This window comes from Phacochoerus africanus, chromosome 1 (assembly GCF_016906955.1).
Source record: "Phacochoerus africanus isolate WHEZ1 chromosome 1, ROS_Pafr_v1, whole genome shotgun sequence".
Taxonomy (NCBI): domain Eukaryota; kingdom Metazoa; phylum Chordata; class Mammalia; order Artiodactyla; family Suidae; genus Phacochoerus; species Phacochoerus africanus.
The window spans coordinates 442928-458416 of NC_062544.1; the positions used below are offsets into that span (position 1 = coordinate 442928).

The 15489-nt window shown below is 65.8% G+C and overlaps 1 protein-coding gene across 3 annotated transcripts in view; it reads right to left on the reverse strand.

Annotated features, from left to right (window-relative positions):
- LOC125126183 (proline-rich protein 36-like) overlaps positions 1 to 11313 on the reverse strand; it is a 28020-nt gene extending 16707 nt beyond the window's left edge. For all 3 annotated transcript variants that reach the window (XM_047779321.1, XM_047780190.1, XM_047778716.1), the window contains exons 1-8: positions 11219 to 11313; positions 9359 to 9580; positions 5778 to 5953; positions 5383 to 5484; positions 4171 to 4295; positions 3524 to 3676; positions 1314 to 1423; positions 223 to 254 (exon numbers count right to left, since the gene is read on the reverse strand). In XM_047779321.1, the coding sequence (XP_047635277.1) occupies positions 223 to 254; positions 1314 to 1423; positions 3524 to 3676; positions 4171 to 4295; positions 5383 to 5484; positions 5778 to 5953; positions 9359 to 9580 (920 nt within the window). In that variant the 5' untranslated portion in view covers positions 11219 to 11313. The remainder of the gene's footprint in view (positions 1 to 222; positions 255 to 1313; positions 1424 to 3523; positions 3677 to 4170; positions 4296 to 5382; positions 5485 to 5777; positions 5954 to 9358; positions 9581 to 11218) is intronic.
- Positions 11314 to 15489: the final 4176 nt, after the last annotated feature.

The window sequence follows — 15489 nt, forward strand, 5'->3', positions numbered from 1 at the left end:
TGAGCTCCAGCCTCCGCGAATGCACAAATAAATTTAGGATTAAAACCAAAATGTAAACAGAGCAAATAAAAATTATGAAAATATTAGCAAAGACTGCGGAGGCTACTATTTGGAGCACGTAAGAGTTCTTAAAGCCAAGCCAGTTAAGAGGAGCCTGCAGCTACCTTTCAGACCCACAAAACAATTCCAGCCAAAGATAAAAGCAAACCGAGCCAGACTGACCTTTGCACAGAAGAGCGCCGGCGGCCAGCGTCCTGCCGAGAGAGAGGAAGGGAGCGTCACCCGGTGAAAAACAGTTGTTAACACTGAGCTCATTTCCACAGAAGTGCCCGGCCGTCCTCGGGTGACGTGGAGTCGCGGGTCCCGGGAAGGCAGCCCTGGCGCACGCGCGCGGTCACGGCTCTGGGCTGGGGACAGGGCTGCGGCGGCCGCGACGGGTCCACGACGGAAGGCAGTGCCGACCTTCCTCGCAGAGCCGTGTGGCGCCCCACTCCCCACCCGGGGGACACACTCCCCCGGCCACCCCGACACGCGGGCTCCGGCTCGGACGGCGGCCACTCCAGTGTGATGTCACCTACGGTTTCCTTAACGTGGCAGGAGGTCGACTGTCTTTCGCTGAGCTTATACCAGCCCGTCGATCCCTTTGGGGAAACGTGTTCAAATCTTTTGCTCATTTAAAACACTGAGTCGGGAGTTCCTGTTGGGGCTCAGCAATAATGAACCCTGTTAGTATCCATGAAGATGGGGGTTCGAGCCCTGGCCTCGCTCAGTGGGTTAAGGATCCGGCATTGCCGTGAGCTGCGGTAAAGGTGACAGATCGGATCCCGCGTTGCTGTGGCTGTGGTGGAGGCTGGCGGCTGCAGCTCCAATTCGACCCCCAGCCTGGGAACTTCCATAGGCTGTGGGTGCAGCCCTAAAAAGACAAAAAATAAAAAATAGAACACCGAGTCATTTTTCTTACAGCTGAGTTTTGGAAGTTCTATACATACTCTGGGTACAAGCATATGATTTGCAAATGCTGATTTCTGCTTGCGGCTTGTATCTCCACCTTCCTAACGGGGACCTTGAGGAGCAAATGTTCGTTTTGATGAGGAGCAGCCTGAAAGGAGTCAGCCCCACCGCCTTCGTCCAGTGGAGAGTGAACGCAGAAGTGATACAACCCCACGAGTGCACACTAACCCCCCCACACACACACACACACAACCACACAACGCATTGCATCACAAAACACACACGTGCGACCACTCTCACACACACACACACGCTGTGGCCGCGAGGCCAAGCTGCTAGGTGGGAGGTTACATCACCCGTACCCGTGACGGTCGTTTCTGTGGGTCTGAGACTCTTCTCCCAGGTGAAGCATTCGATTGGAGCTGCTGGCGGCTCTGGGTAATGTATTCATACGTACTCAGCTTCTTCATCACTGGAAAGGAGAAAGGGCAGCGTTACCAGCTGTCAGCTCCCTGCCCAGGGCATCAGAGCTGGCTCCTGACCTGGAGCTGCCAAGCATCTGGGAGGCCGCTCAGGGCCCCCCCCCTCCGGCCCCCATCCCAGCCGGGCCGTGGCTGCCCTCCCTGCCTCATGAGCCCATGAAGCAAGCAGGGCCCGGGGCGAGTGCTGGCCCGGCTGAGCCGAGACCCCGGGCCCCAGCGTGTACAGAAGCCCCCGGGCCGTGGAGAGACAGCCTCCGTAGACAAGCACTACTGGCAAAGCTGGTTCTGGGCCCACGTCAGCCTTGGGCCTTTATACCAGGCCTTCTTTCCCTGAAAACCAACAGACACAAGAACAGATGGTTTATAATTATTTCTGGAAAGTGACAAGGCCACCCACAGCAGCCTATTTGGAGCTTGAGGAGCAGGAGGGCCACTTGCACCCGCGGCCCATGAAATGCTCGGCGGCTGCCGGCCCAGGCGGGAGCCGAGGCCCCCCGCCCGGCCCGGTCCCCCTCCCCATCAATGTCCTGGATGCTGCGGTGCTTCTTCTCTGGCTGCCGTCTGCTGGGCTGGCTCTGCTTGCACCCCTCAGAACCTGTGCCACGGCGTGAGGGACCCACGTGCCTGCTTGGGCTCTGTGCCCGAGCTCCTTCCGCTGCCTGGTCCACACAAAGGCCACCGAGCTCAGACGGGAGCAGCCCTGCGGGTCCCCAGGGCGCGCCCTCCTCTGAGCAGTTCCGTGTACAACGCTCTGATCCCGGGCAGTGAGGAGGTGCAGACCCCGGACTCGAAGCCTCTCGGCCAGGAGCTGGGGCTGGAGCCCGGGAGGGAGCCGGAGTGAAGGCCGGGGTCCTCCCGCGGCAGAGGCCACGCCCCACCGGGCGCCTGTCGTCCCACCACCCGCAGTGCCCTCTCCTCCGCACCGGGACGAGGGTCTTCCGAGCCCAGGTGGAGGGGCAGCCGGCACCCCTGCCTTGGGGCCCTCGGGCTGCGCAGTCCCTGGCGCGCGGGCTGGTCCTGGCCGCTTGCAGAGAAGGCTGCTCCTGGGACTGGCTTCTGTCCCTCTCCGTCCCTGGCTCAGATGGGGCCGCCCTGTCCTGAGCTGCTTGGCCGGGCGGCGTCCATGGGGCGGGGGTGGAGGGAGGCCCGTGGCTGAAGCCTCGGGACAGACCCAGGCCGAGGACGCTGAGCCCCACTGGGTCCTAACCCACAGAGACGGAGGGCCCCGAGCCTGGCGTTCAAGTGGCTCCGTGGGGGGTCGTTTCACCGCGGCTAACGGGGACAACTGCTCTGCTGGCGCGATTCTTTCCTGGAAATCCATTCTTCCATGACCTATCAGCCCTGAGCTGTCTTCTCCCCAGAAGGCCTCGGGGGTCCCCACCCTCAGGGCGGAGGCCACTATCCTCCTGGATGCTCGGCCCTGCCACGGCCAGCGGCCGCTGAGTCCTGTGCAGGCTGCTCGCCAGGTTCCCCCTGGTCCTGCGGCCTCTCACGCACAGCCCCGGCCGCAGCAGCAGCTCCACGGCCAGCTTGCCCGCCCACCTCGCCTCCCCGGGCTCTGCCGTTTCCAAAACGCCTCCCTGCCCCGTGGCCTCTCCACCCCCCGCCCCCGACCGGCGTGTCCGGAAGCTCAGGGGAGCCAGCAGGGCTCAGCTGAAGGACCCGCTCAGCATGACAGGCCCAGAGGGTCACAGGTGTTCCTTCCAGAGAAGCATCAGGGTGGGGGGAGCCCGGCCCAGGGAGCTCCCCCACCCCCGTGGCCTCCCTGTCCGCGAGCGCAGGGTCGTCTTTTGCTGAGGGATTCTGTTTCTAAGCCCCCTTCTTTCCCGCCGTCCTTCTCCCACCACGGAGGTTCGGTTCCTGCTCTGAACACTCGGGGCGCTTTGTGCGACTCCTCCAAGTTTTCTGCTCGTCTTGGAACTGAACCTGGCCCTGCTGCCCCCCGGGGGGTCTCTCCTCTTCCTGTGATTTGCCCGCCATGCCCTGGGGTCTCTGGGGGCTGAGCGGGGCCTGCGTGCCTGCCTGCCTGGGGACCATGCGAACACGGGGGCAAGGTTCGGCCGAGGTGGAGCGGGGCTCGGGGCACGTACTCAGGTAGAGATGGAAAAAGAACAGGTGCCCCAGGAGCACGAGGCCGACGATGACCAGCACCAGCACCAGCAGGCCGATGAGCAGGAGCACGGGGGCCTTGGCCCTCACCGGGAGGAAGGGGAGGAAGAGGAGCCACGTGTCCCTGGAGAGCCCTGTGCAGACGGGGGGGGGGGGGGGGGAAGGGGGACATCAGCTGGCTGCCTCAGGAGGGAACCCCAGCCTGAGGGAGCGCCTCCCCGCCCAGGCAAGCCCTCCGACCTGCCCAGGTGTGTGTCCTGCCTAAGAGCCCTCGCAGCCGCCCTCCTCGGGAGAAGGTTCCCGAGGCCGCCGGGCACTGGGCGGCCCTCCGGCTGACCGCCGTGTGGTGTCAGGAGGGCTCTGCTGGCTGCGCCCAGAACCCAGGGCCTGGACTGGCTGAGGACCCATCACTCCCACCGCACGTCCCTTGGGACCGCCAGGGGGGCCAGGTGTGGCCCCCGCTCTGGGTGCCTGATGCTGCCTGGACGCACAGACTCAAGCAGCCACAGCGGCGCCTCTGCACCCCAAACCCGCCCCCTGGGCACTGGGGGGCTGAAGCAAAGACACTGGGCTGCCGCCCCCGCCCCCAAGATTTGACCAGGAAGACGGAGCGCGGGCAGCAGCGAACCTGCAAAGTGGGGGTCCGTGCGCAGCTGCATGGGATCGACCAGGAACTGGACGAACAGATAGCTCAAGATGGCAAACATGCAGAGCAGCCCGGCCAAAGCTGACACCACCGAGCTGAAGAAGTACCTGCGGGAGAGGCCAGTGGGCTCAGCGCAGCCAGCGCGGCCCAGCCCTGCCAAGGCCCAGGACCGCACGGTGCACCCGCGGACGTCCCATCTGGACGGCAGCTTGGCAGCCCACGTCCGGCTCTGGCCACACCCTCAGCCCTTCCTCCTCTGGCTCCGCTGGGCCTTTCTCCTCAGCTCCTGAATGGCCCTCATGGGCTCCTGACCCCTGCCTGAGCCCCGCCCGAGCCCCGCAGCCCCACCTGCAGTTTCTGTGGCCTCACAGTTTGCACCTGAGGTCTTAGTCTCGCAGGGAGACCGAGGCTCAGAGACAGGGTGGAACTCGTTCAAGGCGGCCCAGCATTCAGCTGCCACCCGGCCCGCCGCGTGTGAGCACACACCGGGCTCCACGGGCCTCTCACCCCGGAAGCCAGGCAAGGGGCCAGGGGTGCTGAGCGGGGCGCCCGAGCAGCTGCGCCTCTCTCTGCCTGCAGAGGCCATGCCTGGCAGGACGTCCCTGCCGAGGCCCAGGACCACGCCTCTGCTCCCTCGAGGCGGCGGCCCCCGGGCAAGGGTCCTCGGACGATGCTTTCACCACGAGGTCTTCCTCTGTCTCTCTCAGGCCTGTACCATGGTCAGCGCTACCCAGAGGCCTGCCTTGACCCGCAGCTTATGTGTGTCTTTGGGGCGAGCTGAGCTGGACACGGGGTCCAGGGGTGGGTGGTGTGCGAGGCGCCCACCCCTCAGGAAGAGGCGGCCCCGAGGCCCTCCTGGACCTCTGGAGGCCCCACCAGGCCAACCCCTGCTGCGTGCCAGGCATCCGCCCCTCCTGACCTGCCCAGAGGGGGGGGGGGGCTCCAGAGACGCCCCCTCTCCCGCCGGAAAGACCCTGCCGAGCCCGGGCTGTGCTGGAGCCCGGCCCTCTGGGTACCCCGACACGGGCAGGGTCACACCCCTCGCCTGGCCCCGAGGGCAGGCAGACCTCGAGGTGACCAGCCAGGGAGGCAGCACCTTCCCGAGGCGCGTCCAGGTGCAGGAGGGACCGAGCCCGCGTGAGGAGGCAGGCCTGCCCGTCCCGGGCCCTCCCCACTGAGCCAAGCGGGCCTCACCGGTAGTTCTTTCTCCCCACGCAGTTGTTGAGCCATTTGCAGTGGTGGTCGAAGCCCGAAACACACTTGTTACAGGCACTGCAATGCTTGGTCTTGGAATCTCTGGAAGGAAGGGAGGGCGCCCTGTGAGCGGTCTGTGCGGGGTGGGGGGAGGGGGACCCGTCAGAGGCCCCGTCTGCCTGCAGGGGAGACACGGGGTTGGGGGGCAACCAGCACAGGTGCGCCTGCCAGTGGTGCCACGGCTGAGGCCTGGAGGCCAGAGTCAGATCCCTCCCTCCCCGTCCCCCACGGACGCCTCCGAGCCAGCAGCCCGGCCGTCAGATGGCCTGAGGCGGGCCTCGCCTCTCTCAAGGGGCCGGTGCCAGTCTACTGCCTGGTCCCCCCCCTGCACTCACACGTTGATCTCACACAGAAGGCAATACAGGTCCTGGATGACATGAGCGTGTTTGGACCTGTCAAACACAGGCATAGGCTCCAAATAGTTCTTCTGACGCACGCTTTTCTCGGCCGGATTGATGGAAACTGCGACGATGTGGACCACGAGGTGGAAGAGAAAGATGCTACCGGTGACCTGGAGGGGGCTCGTCAAGGAACAGCTCGGCCCGCTCCGCGCGGTGCGGGGCGCTCGCTCCACGATGCCCTGGGCCACCGGGCGGCCGCAGGAGCCCACGCCGGGCGGGCAGCAGGGAGCAGGTCGGCCCCTCCCGTAGCCGCCTCCCGCAGAAGCTGCCCGAGTCCTTCGCACTCCAGGACTGGAGGCTGCGCCCTGTGACCCAGAGGGACAGGTGCGCTTGCACCTGTGGGCACCAAGCCCGGCCCTGGAGGCAGTCGTGGGGGTCGTCAGGGCGGGGGGCAGCGCCCAGCACACGGGTCGGGTCACCAAGGAAAGGGGGGGGAGGGCTCAAACACAGGCCAGGAAGCTGGGGCCAGCCCAGTAGGTCTCTCTGTCTCTCTGTTTCCCTTTGGGTCTCCCCCTCTCTGTCTCTGTCTCTGTCTGCTCTGTCTCTCCCGTCCCCCAGGGAGAGACACCCCAGGCTCCCACCCCCTCCAGGACTCCCAGGGTAAAATCGAGCCCGCAGATCCTCCAGCCTCCTCTCCAGGGACCAACACACCATCCCCATGGAAACCAAACAGAAGGGACGGAAGCACGGGCCTGGCCTCCCCAGGAGCCCTGCCCTGCTTCCCAGGACGGTTCTGAGCCAGGGAGGTTCAGGGCTTACAGGCCCGGCTCCTGTGAGAGCGGCCTGGGCGTGGCGGGGGTGTGCCTCCTACTGCTGCCCGCGGGTGTCCTGGCGAAGCCGCGGTTCACAGGCTCTGCTGTGACTCCGCAGAGGCCCAGGGCGGTGTGGGCTCTGGGCAGTGAGGCCTCCCAGGCTGCACTGCTGTCAGGGTCCGGGGTCTGCCCGCCCCACCCTCTGGGGCTTGCGCTTGCAGGCGTGGTCCAGCCTCGATAAGGGCCCAGAGGAAGCGTCCACGGCGCTCAACAAGGCTCGGTGGGGGCTGGTTTGGCCAACACTGCTCGGCCCCTCCTTGTCCTCTGGCCTCGGGTGCAGGCCCAGGGCCCTGGGTGCCGGGCGAGGGCGTGGAGGCATCAGAGGCTGGGGGGCAGAGGCCGCCGTGAAGGCAAGAGTGAGCTGGGGCTCAGAGGGCTGGGCCAGGGGAGGGCGGGCGCAAAGCCAGAAGAACAGGGAGATGGCTGCTGGGGACCAGCCAGGCCCGGGCACCTACAGAGGGGATGGGACTCGGCAGAGAGGGCCAGGTGAAGATGTGGCGATGCTGAGGCCCTTCCTGCCATCGCAGGCCCCTGCAGGCCGCCCCTGCTGTTAGCAGATGAACCATGCTCCCGTGGTCAGTGGCCAGCCTGCACTGTCACAGCTGGTGACACCAGCACATTCCAGCACGCTGGTCCCTACACCCACTTCCTGAAGCCTGAGGCCTGGCCGGACGCACAGCACTGTTTGTGTGGTTACTGGGGCAACGGGAGTGAGTCCTGCGCAGGAGGCCGGCGATGGCAGCAGGGGACAGATGTGACAGGAGGTGGCACTGCAGCCCAGGTGCGGCCCCTCCTCTGTGGAGCTCAGCGGGATGGTTCTCATCACACACTGTGGGCAGGGCCAGTGGGCCAGGTGGGAGGCTGGAGCTGAGCGCTCTGTCCCTGCGTCCACCCTCAGCTCCCCCCGCAAGGCCACCGCCAGGGAGAAAGTGGGGACAGCAGCCCACTGGCGGCCCCCGCCTCGCAGTGGGGGCACCTGAGCACTCGACCAGAGCCTGAGAGGCCAGCCCTGTGGCGCCTCGACTGAGTTCCTGGGCTGTCTGAACCTGCAGGTGTCCCTGGCAGGTGTTCCCAGGCCTGGCATCTGGGACCCCAGGACCTCAGGGCAGCCTTCCACCTGGACCCAGTGGACGAAGCCGCCCGGCCCCTCAGACATAAAGTGTCCGCTACGGGCACACGCATGAGCACGCCTGCTGGCACGCATGGAGGACTGGCCAGGTCACCCTGGCCACCGCGGGCAACAGCGGCTGCATTTGCTTAAAGAGCTGGCCGTTCCTGCCATTGGTCACGCATTCTGTGGCCGCCATTGAGCCCCCAGAATAGAAAGTGCCCCAGGATGGGTGTCCCATCCTCGGGCTGCTGGCTTTCACTTTCGATGTAATTCTATCTTAGGAGAGTCTTAGGTTCAAGTTAATAATAAAAAGAACGGGGTTCCTGGTCTCACTTCCACTACAAAGCAGGACATGCCGAGGTCCCCTAGCAACTATCTTTGTTCGGTAAACAAACAGCGCTGGCGCCAGCCCTCGCCACGCCTGTCACTGCTGCCTCGGGTCGTCCTGCGGCCGGTGGCCAGGGGCAAGCCCCGCCCCCGCTGCCCCGCCCCCGCTGCCCCGCCCCCCCCCCCAGCCCCTGCCGCTGCCAAGTTCCTCGTGCTCAGACCCAACGCGGGATCCAGACCCTCCAGAAAGCGGAGGGCGGCCAGACTCCTGCGCGGTGACCTGGTGACCCTGGTCCTCAGCCCTGACCTTGGCCCCTGCCCTTCCCTGGGCCTGGGCTGCAGGCACCTCCCGCTCCTGGATCCCTGCAGGCACTGAATGACACTGGCGCCCCCCAGCGGCCAGAGCAGAGCGCCCACGTGCAGCTGCGTAGAGCCTGAGGGATGCCGCTGGGGTTGAGGCGACAGGCAGGTCCCCAAGACCGTCTGAGCTCTGCACAGCCCGGGCCACACTCCTGCTCTCTCCACTTGGGACAGGCAGGGAGGCTCGCACAGACTTGGTCCTTCCTGGTCCTGCCGCCTCCCTCACTCCGCAAACCCGGGCGCTCTCCACCCAGCCAGAGACGCCAGGCGGCCAGCGGAGAGGCAGGCGGCGGAGCCCATGTCCTCACCAAGGAGGGCTTGACACAGGCACAAACACCCCCTTTTAGAAACTGGTTCTGCTGCCCACTTTGCAGTCAGCCTGCCCACGGGCTCTAACGTGCACGACCCTTGATGTGGGGCCTGGGGGGCCTGGCCAAGCCCCACATCACCCAGACGCCCACCCTGACAGATACCCCCGGGAACGGAGCAGAGCACCCCGGGGTCACAAAGGTCACAGTCTCTCGGGGAAGGGGCGCGGTGGGGAGCAGCGCTGCATGCCCCGGCCTGGGGGAGCATGGAGCGCCTCGTCCCCACTGAGGCTCGGCCCTCCCCTCGGCACCACAGAGCGGCTGCTCGGCTGTGGCCTGGAAAGGCCTCCGCCCCGGGTCACAGCTCCTCCCCGCCTCCTGGGGCCTCTGTCCACCCCGGGCCCCTCACACCCCTGCTGCCAGCCAGGCTCGCATCTCCCGCACCGGTTCTGGCAGGTGCCGGTGGCCGAGACCCCGAGCCGGCGGTGGCACGGAGGCCGGAGGTGGGGTTTCAGGCGCTGTGACAACAGGGTGCTGGCATGAGACGTGGAAGCCCCTGCGCACCTCGCCGACAGCGGCGCCCCGGTGAAAGGATACCCCATAGGCAGTGTATCTCCAGTAAGGTGGCAGTAGCGGAATGAATATCCCGAAGTTGGTGAAGGTCAGTGCAAAGAACACGACCCAGCACACAACCTGGAACTTGTGGAGGGGCTTCGACCAGCCGTTCACCCGGGACACGCCAGGCGGCACCACCGTCTTCTCCTCGGTGGGCTGGGCTTCTGGAAGCACCTGCCTCGCGCTCCTGGCACAGAGACCCATCTGCAAAAAAGGGGGGGCACGGGGGCCGTGGGCTCCTGCCCGCCACCTGCCCGGCCTGGGGGACGCCGGGGGCGGACCCAAGCCCAGCAAGGCCTGGCCCCGAGACGTCACGGCTGGGGGGTGGGGGCAGGCCGAGGAGCCGAAGGGTACCCCTGTGCAGGCCGCGCCCCACGCCTCACGGCCAGGGACCAGCCCCAGGACGAGGGCCATGACTCAGTGGGAGGGCCACCGGGGGCAGGGGGAGAACCCCCACCAGAAAGAGGCCTCATCCTGGGCTGGGGAGGGGGCGGGCAGGAGAGCCGGAGCTGGCGGACGATGTGACCCTCTCATCCAGCCGAAACCCCGCAAGTTCCCCGAGACAGGAGAGAGACCACGCTGCCCCGAGTCCTGTGATGTCCCTTCCACAGGGATGGGGCCCCCGAGGGTCCAGGAGCTGCCCAGTCGCAGGGGCTGGGAGGGAACCGTGACCCTTCCGCCGTCAGGTGGGCAGGGGCACCCGGAAAGGGAGGGTGTGGTGTCGTCTGGGGTGGCGGCGGGGGGAGGACGCTTTCGAAAACTTTGCCCCGTCGGGCCCTGAGCAGAGCCCTTGTCTCTTTAGAGAGAAACGCAGGGAAAATCCTGCTGTCTAAACGTGCAGCCTCGGGAAGAGCGCAATCTCGACAACTACTCTGGGTAGAAGGATGCCGTCTCGGTGAGCTGTGAGTTCCCTCGGGAGAGGTCCTGGGAGCAGATTTCAGCTGCTTGTGGGTTCTCTGGCTGTGACACGGGGTGCCACCTGCACATGGGGCCACCGCGGCCGAGTTTACCTGGGTTACATGAGCGTCTGAAAGCACATCTGTAAACAAGACTGAGGCCCCGGGGAGAAGAACCCAGAAAACCGGACTTGGTAATGAAACATGATTCCCAAATGAAACCACGCAGATGGAAGGGCAGTGGGACAGAGAGCATCTCTTGCCCAAACCCGAAATCCAGTGGCCTGGGGGGCGGGGGGAGGGCCGCATCACGGGATTGCCCAGGCCTTGGAACTGAGAGTGGGGATGTGACAACTATGAGAGTAAATTTAAGTGACACAGACAGAAAAGCAACGGTGATCTGCTGGGATCCGCAGAAGAGGGAAATGGAGGAGAAGAAGAAAAACGGGCGGCACGTCTCTACCGCAGGAAGATCCAGGACTTGGGATCGGAATTATACTCCAAGAACCAGAGAGTGAACAAAGAGATGCACCCACAGCAGTGAAGAGGTGGCCCTGGGGACACAGGGTCTCACCAGGGTCCTGGAGGGACAGGGAGGAGAAACCCTCCAACAGGGTCTGCCTGGCGGCGGGCTCGGCGGAGCTCAAGTGCCACCTTCTGTCCTGAGACAGACTCGCTGGCCTCTCACGAGAGGTGAGACCGAGAGCAAGGCCCCAGAGCCTGGGGACGCAAGCGGCCCACTCACCTTTGCCGAGACTTCCTGCAAAGATTGACTCCATCAAGTCTCTGAGAACTGCCCTGATCAGCTGGGGGCAGCGAGCGCAAAACGCAGGGACGAGCACGCCCCGCAGTGCTGACGTTGCTCGGACCTGCGCCTTCCAGCCCGCTAGCTGCACCCCGAGTGGCAACCCCTGTTGCTTAGACCTCGTGGGGGGCCTACACTTACCTCAGGTACCCTCGGACGCAGACCTGGCCACGGGCTGAAGTTGGTTCCTCCGCGGCTCTGCGCCAGGACTTCGGGTCAGTGATGGTTTTCCTGACTCCAGGCGCCTGGGGGAGAGCAGGGGGTTGAGCGGGGGCCAGACCTGGAAGGACCAGGCCTCCCACCCCAAGATGGGACCTCCCTCTGCTGCCAGCGCCACCCTCGGAGAATGGAGGAGCACCTTCCCGTCCACGACGGCCCCCCCCCCACCCCCAAGTGCCCTGAGAGGCGTGGCCCGGACCCATGCACCTGAGGACCTGGTCCCCACCTGGCAGACGGCGGCGGCCCAGCTCCTAACCTCTGAGCATCAGCCGGGAGCCCGGAACCGGGGCCCTCCTTCCCCACCAGGCCCCAGACACGGCCGGACATTGATGCTGCTTGAGAACACGCACACATAGCACACGGCGCACAACAACCCCCCCCACCCACACCCACACGGCACGCCCACAGCACACCACACACCCCACATCACACACACACACACACACACACACACACACACACACTCTTAGGTGTCTGGGCTCGTCGCTCACTTCTCCACCTTTTCCAGGCTGTTTCCTGGGCCTGAGCTCGGCCCCTGCTGCCCCTCCCCCCGGCCACCAGCCCCCTCCCTTGGCCCCTGTCCTGGCGCCACATCCTCTGGCCCATTCTGACCTCACTACAGGGCCAACTGCTAGCGCTGGGCTCAGGAAGTCAGCGCTGCGTGGGGCCTGGGTCCCCTCTGGGCCCCACTGCGGAGCCTGCGTCACCTTCTCCACGGTCCCGGCACCTCGTCTGGTGCCAGGACCACCGAGCCGTCACGGTCACCTCTGGGCCCCCCAGCCACCACGGGTTCACGGGGCTCAGGCGGACCCCACAGAGGCAGGAGGCACGGGCTCCCAGGCCCCCCAGCTGCCCGCCCTCAGGCCTCCTGCCCGTTGGCGGCCGGACCAGAGCATCGGGCTGGCGGCACGCTGTGTCCCGGGCGACACCGTGTCCTCTGTGAGACGCGTGTCCTGACCGCCATCCCGCCCAGATCCCGGTGGCTTCGGGCCCTGACCCGTGTCTGCTGCCGTCTGGAGGCCAGGCCTGCGTGCCCCGGTCAGGACGGGTGCAGGGCACCCACCTTGCTCGAGGGTAGAGCACAGCCTTCTTGTTTCACTACACGAGTTATACTCTCGTCTGGATCCGATCGCAGGTCCTGGATGAGTGGGAATACACAAGTGTCCTCTCACTCAGCACAGGCCCAAGTGAGAGCAGCGGGGCCCGGCGGAGACACTAGGAGACACCTGGGACCCGTGTCACAAAGGCAGGCCCCGCCCTGGGACGCATCACAGCCAGCTGCGGGGGGAGGGGCGGGCCCAGGAGACCCTCCCCACCCTCCCCGTGGTGTCCCCTGGCGGCTACCCCACTCTCCTCCTCACACTTGACTGTGGAGCCGAGGCTCCAGGCTCTGTCCAGATGCGGGCGCCAGTCTGGGCGCCAGTCTGGGCGCCAGTGTGTGCTGCCCCAGCTGCCCCTTTGGGGGCCACGACAGGGCCACGGCAGAAGGCGAGTCAGGGAGCGAGGGGCCTGTGGACCCCGTGCTGAGCAGGACTCGCATCAGGAGGCCGGCCAGCTGCTGGGTCAGGAGCCTCCCGCCTTCCTGCCTCTGGCCCAGGGTCCCAATCCCTAAGCTCAGGAGACCTCGGGTGCCTGCCTGTGGGGACCGAGCACCCCTATCTCAAGGCCCCACATGAGGGCCAGTGGCCGACTGTGATCCCTCTCTGTCCGTCCACAGAGGCGGGCTGCACGGGGCCCCACGTGCCTCAAGCACCACACACCTTCCTAGGTAGCCACTTGCACCGGCAGGCTCGGTGGCAGAAGGCGGGCGGTGTGGCAGCACTACTGCCCACGCTTGCGGGGGCCAGAGGTGGGCCTCCCTACAGGTGGTGGGCCTGGCCGGGCTGGACAGAAGCCTGCGTGGAGGAAGCCAGCAGAGGGCGGGCCACCGGGTGAGGCCAAGGTCCCTGTGGAGAGCCCAGGGACCTCTGCCGGGCGGGGGCCAAGACCCTGGGGCTGGGGCTGGGGCCGTCTCTGCCCGGCCCCGCCTGCCGGCCTCACCCTCCGGCTCACCAGGGCGTCCGCCTCCGGATGCGGCAGTGGTGCCCGCAGCCCCAGGTGCTGCGGATGACCAGGACGCTCTTCCTGGAAACCTGGGCAGACCACGGGCCAGATGGCCCAGGGGGTAGGGGGCAGGGGGCCGTCTCCAGGCCCTGCCCAGCTGGCCCCCTCCCCACAAAGCACTTCCCAGGAAGGCCACGGCCAGGGGGCTGGGCAGCTGCCAGGCCTGCGGCTGCCGCTGTCCATGGTGCTGCCCAGAGTGGCAGGTGCTGATGGAGACAGACACGCGGCCCACGGGCAGCCAGTCTTCAGAGCAGGGTCTCGGACCCTGAGAGTACAGAGGCCACGGGCCCCGGTAAATGACAGCAGAGCCCAGACCGCAGAGGCCGGGCCCCGTCCTGTGCTCGCTTTCCGGAGGGCCTGGCTCCAGACTCCTGGGGCAGCCCCAGTTCCTGCCACAGCAGATTGTCACCCAGCCGCTGTTCAGTGTGTCTCCCCGGTTCTGGAAAGTGCTTTCTGGTTCTTTAAGATGCACAGAACAGGCATCTCTGGATCATGGATGCAGCCGGTGGCCACTGCAGGGTTTTGTGGGGTGATGACCTCAACACCAGGTGCCCCCCAGTCCAGCTAGCCCCAGGGGGCAGCTCTGAAGGAGGCTGCCAGGGACCTGGGGGGGAACAGGGACAGACCTCCCGGGACACCCCAATCTGCAGGCAGCAGGGCCTCAGCCGCTCACACCTTCGAGAAACGACCCTCCTACAGGGACGTCTCTGCTCCGTGAAAATAACTCTAGAAAAGGCTACCAAACCAGGGCTCACTCCCCATGGAAACATGCAAAGCTGTGACCCCGGGACTGTCGGGCCCACACCTCGACTGGCTCCCGGCCCTGAATTGAAGTGCGCCCCCCTCCCGCCCCCTCCGGCCCCTCCCTCCACCTGGTTTTCACAGAGTGACTGAGCAACAGGCCTGGAGTCCAGGTCGCTCATGCCCTTGGGTATACGTAATAACCAGGTTATGAGCTTCCTAAGCTTGCCGTGCACGTCCCAGGTCCAGAAAAACGCCCTCACTGGGAGGGTCTCCTCCCCAGGGGAGGGCCAGGTAGGCGGGGAGGGGGGGTGGAGCACAAGGCAGCCCGGGCGCGGGCACAGGCGCGGGCAGTGCATGCTCGTGTACGCTCACACACGCCCCGGCTGGCCTAGCTCTGAGAGAAGCTTCCAGGAGGAAAGAGCCGTCAGCTGGATCCCGACGGCCCAGCGCCACCGTTGGCCCGGGCCTCTCCCTAGTGTCAGTCACTGCAGCGTGAGGCCTGCAGCCAACAACCGGCCAGTGTGGCCCCAAGAGCTGCCCCCTGGCCCTGGCCACCTGCTCAGCTGTCCTGACCACCAAGAGCTCCTGCGGTCTTGGCTGGGACCCTGCCATCTTCTGCATGCAGAGCACCCCAGCAAGACGCCCCCAGGTCCCCGCTTCACAGCTGCGACAGCCCCAAAGTGGCCCGAGCCCTGGCAAGGTCTGTGATGAGGGCGGGTCACCTGCCACGTGGACAACATCGCAAACACTGCGCCGAGTCAGAAGCCAGGCCCAGGGGCCACGCAGCGCGCGATTCCACTGCAAAGGGATTGCCGGCCGCAGGGGGGGGGCTCCTTCTGGCGTGACAGGATGTTCGGGAATTTGAGAGGTGGTGGTTTTTTGGTTTTTGGTTTTTGTCTTTTTGCCATTTCTTGGGCCGCTCCCGCGGCACATGGAGTTTCCCAGGCTAGGGGTCGAATCGGAGCTGTAGCCCCCAGCCTATGCCAGAGCCACAGCCACACGGGATGCGAGCCCCGTCTGCGACCTACACCACAGCTCACGGCAAGGCCGGATCCTTCACCCACTGAGCAAGGCCAGGGATCGAACCCGCAACCTCATGGTTCCTCGTCGGATTCGTTAACCACTGAGCCACGACGGGAACTCCAAGAGGTAGTGGTTTTAAAACACGACCTTGGTGGGCAGGCCCTCCTTCCGGGTGGGTGAGCAGCTCGGCGAACAGCAGGTGGGCTCCCCAGCACGCCATGCCCTAGACGTCCTGCCACCCGCACCTCTGTTCGAGGTCTGGAGGCCGCAGCGACTCCGTACAGCCAAGGGGTGCGTCGGACCTCCCGTCTTGCAGCCTGATG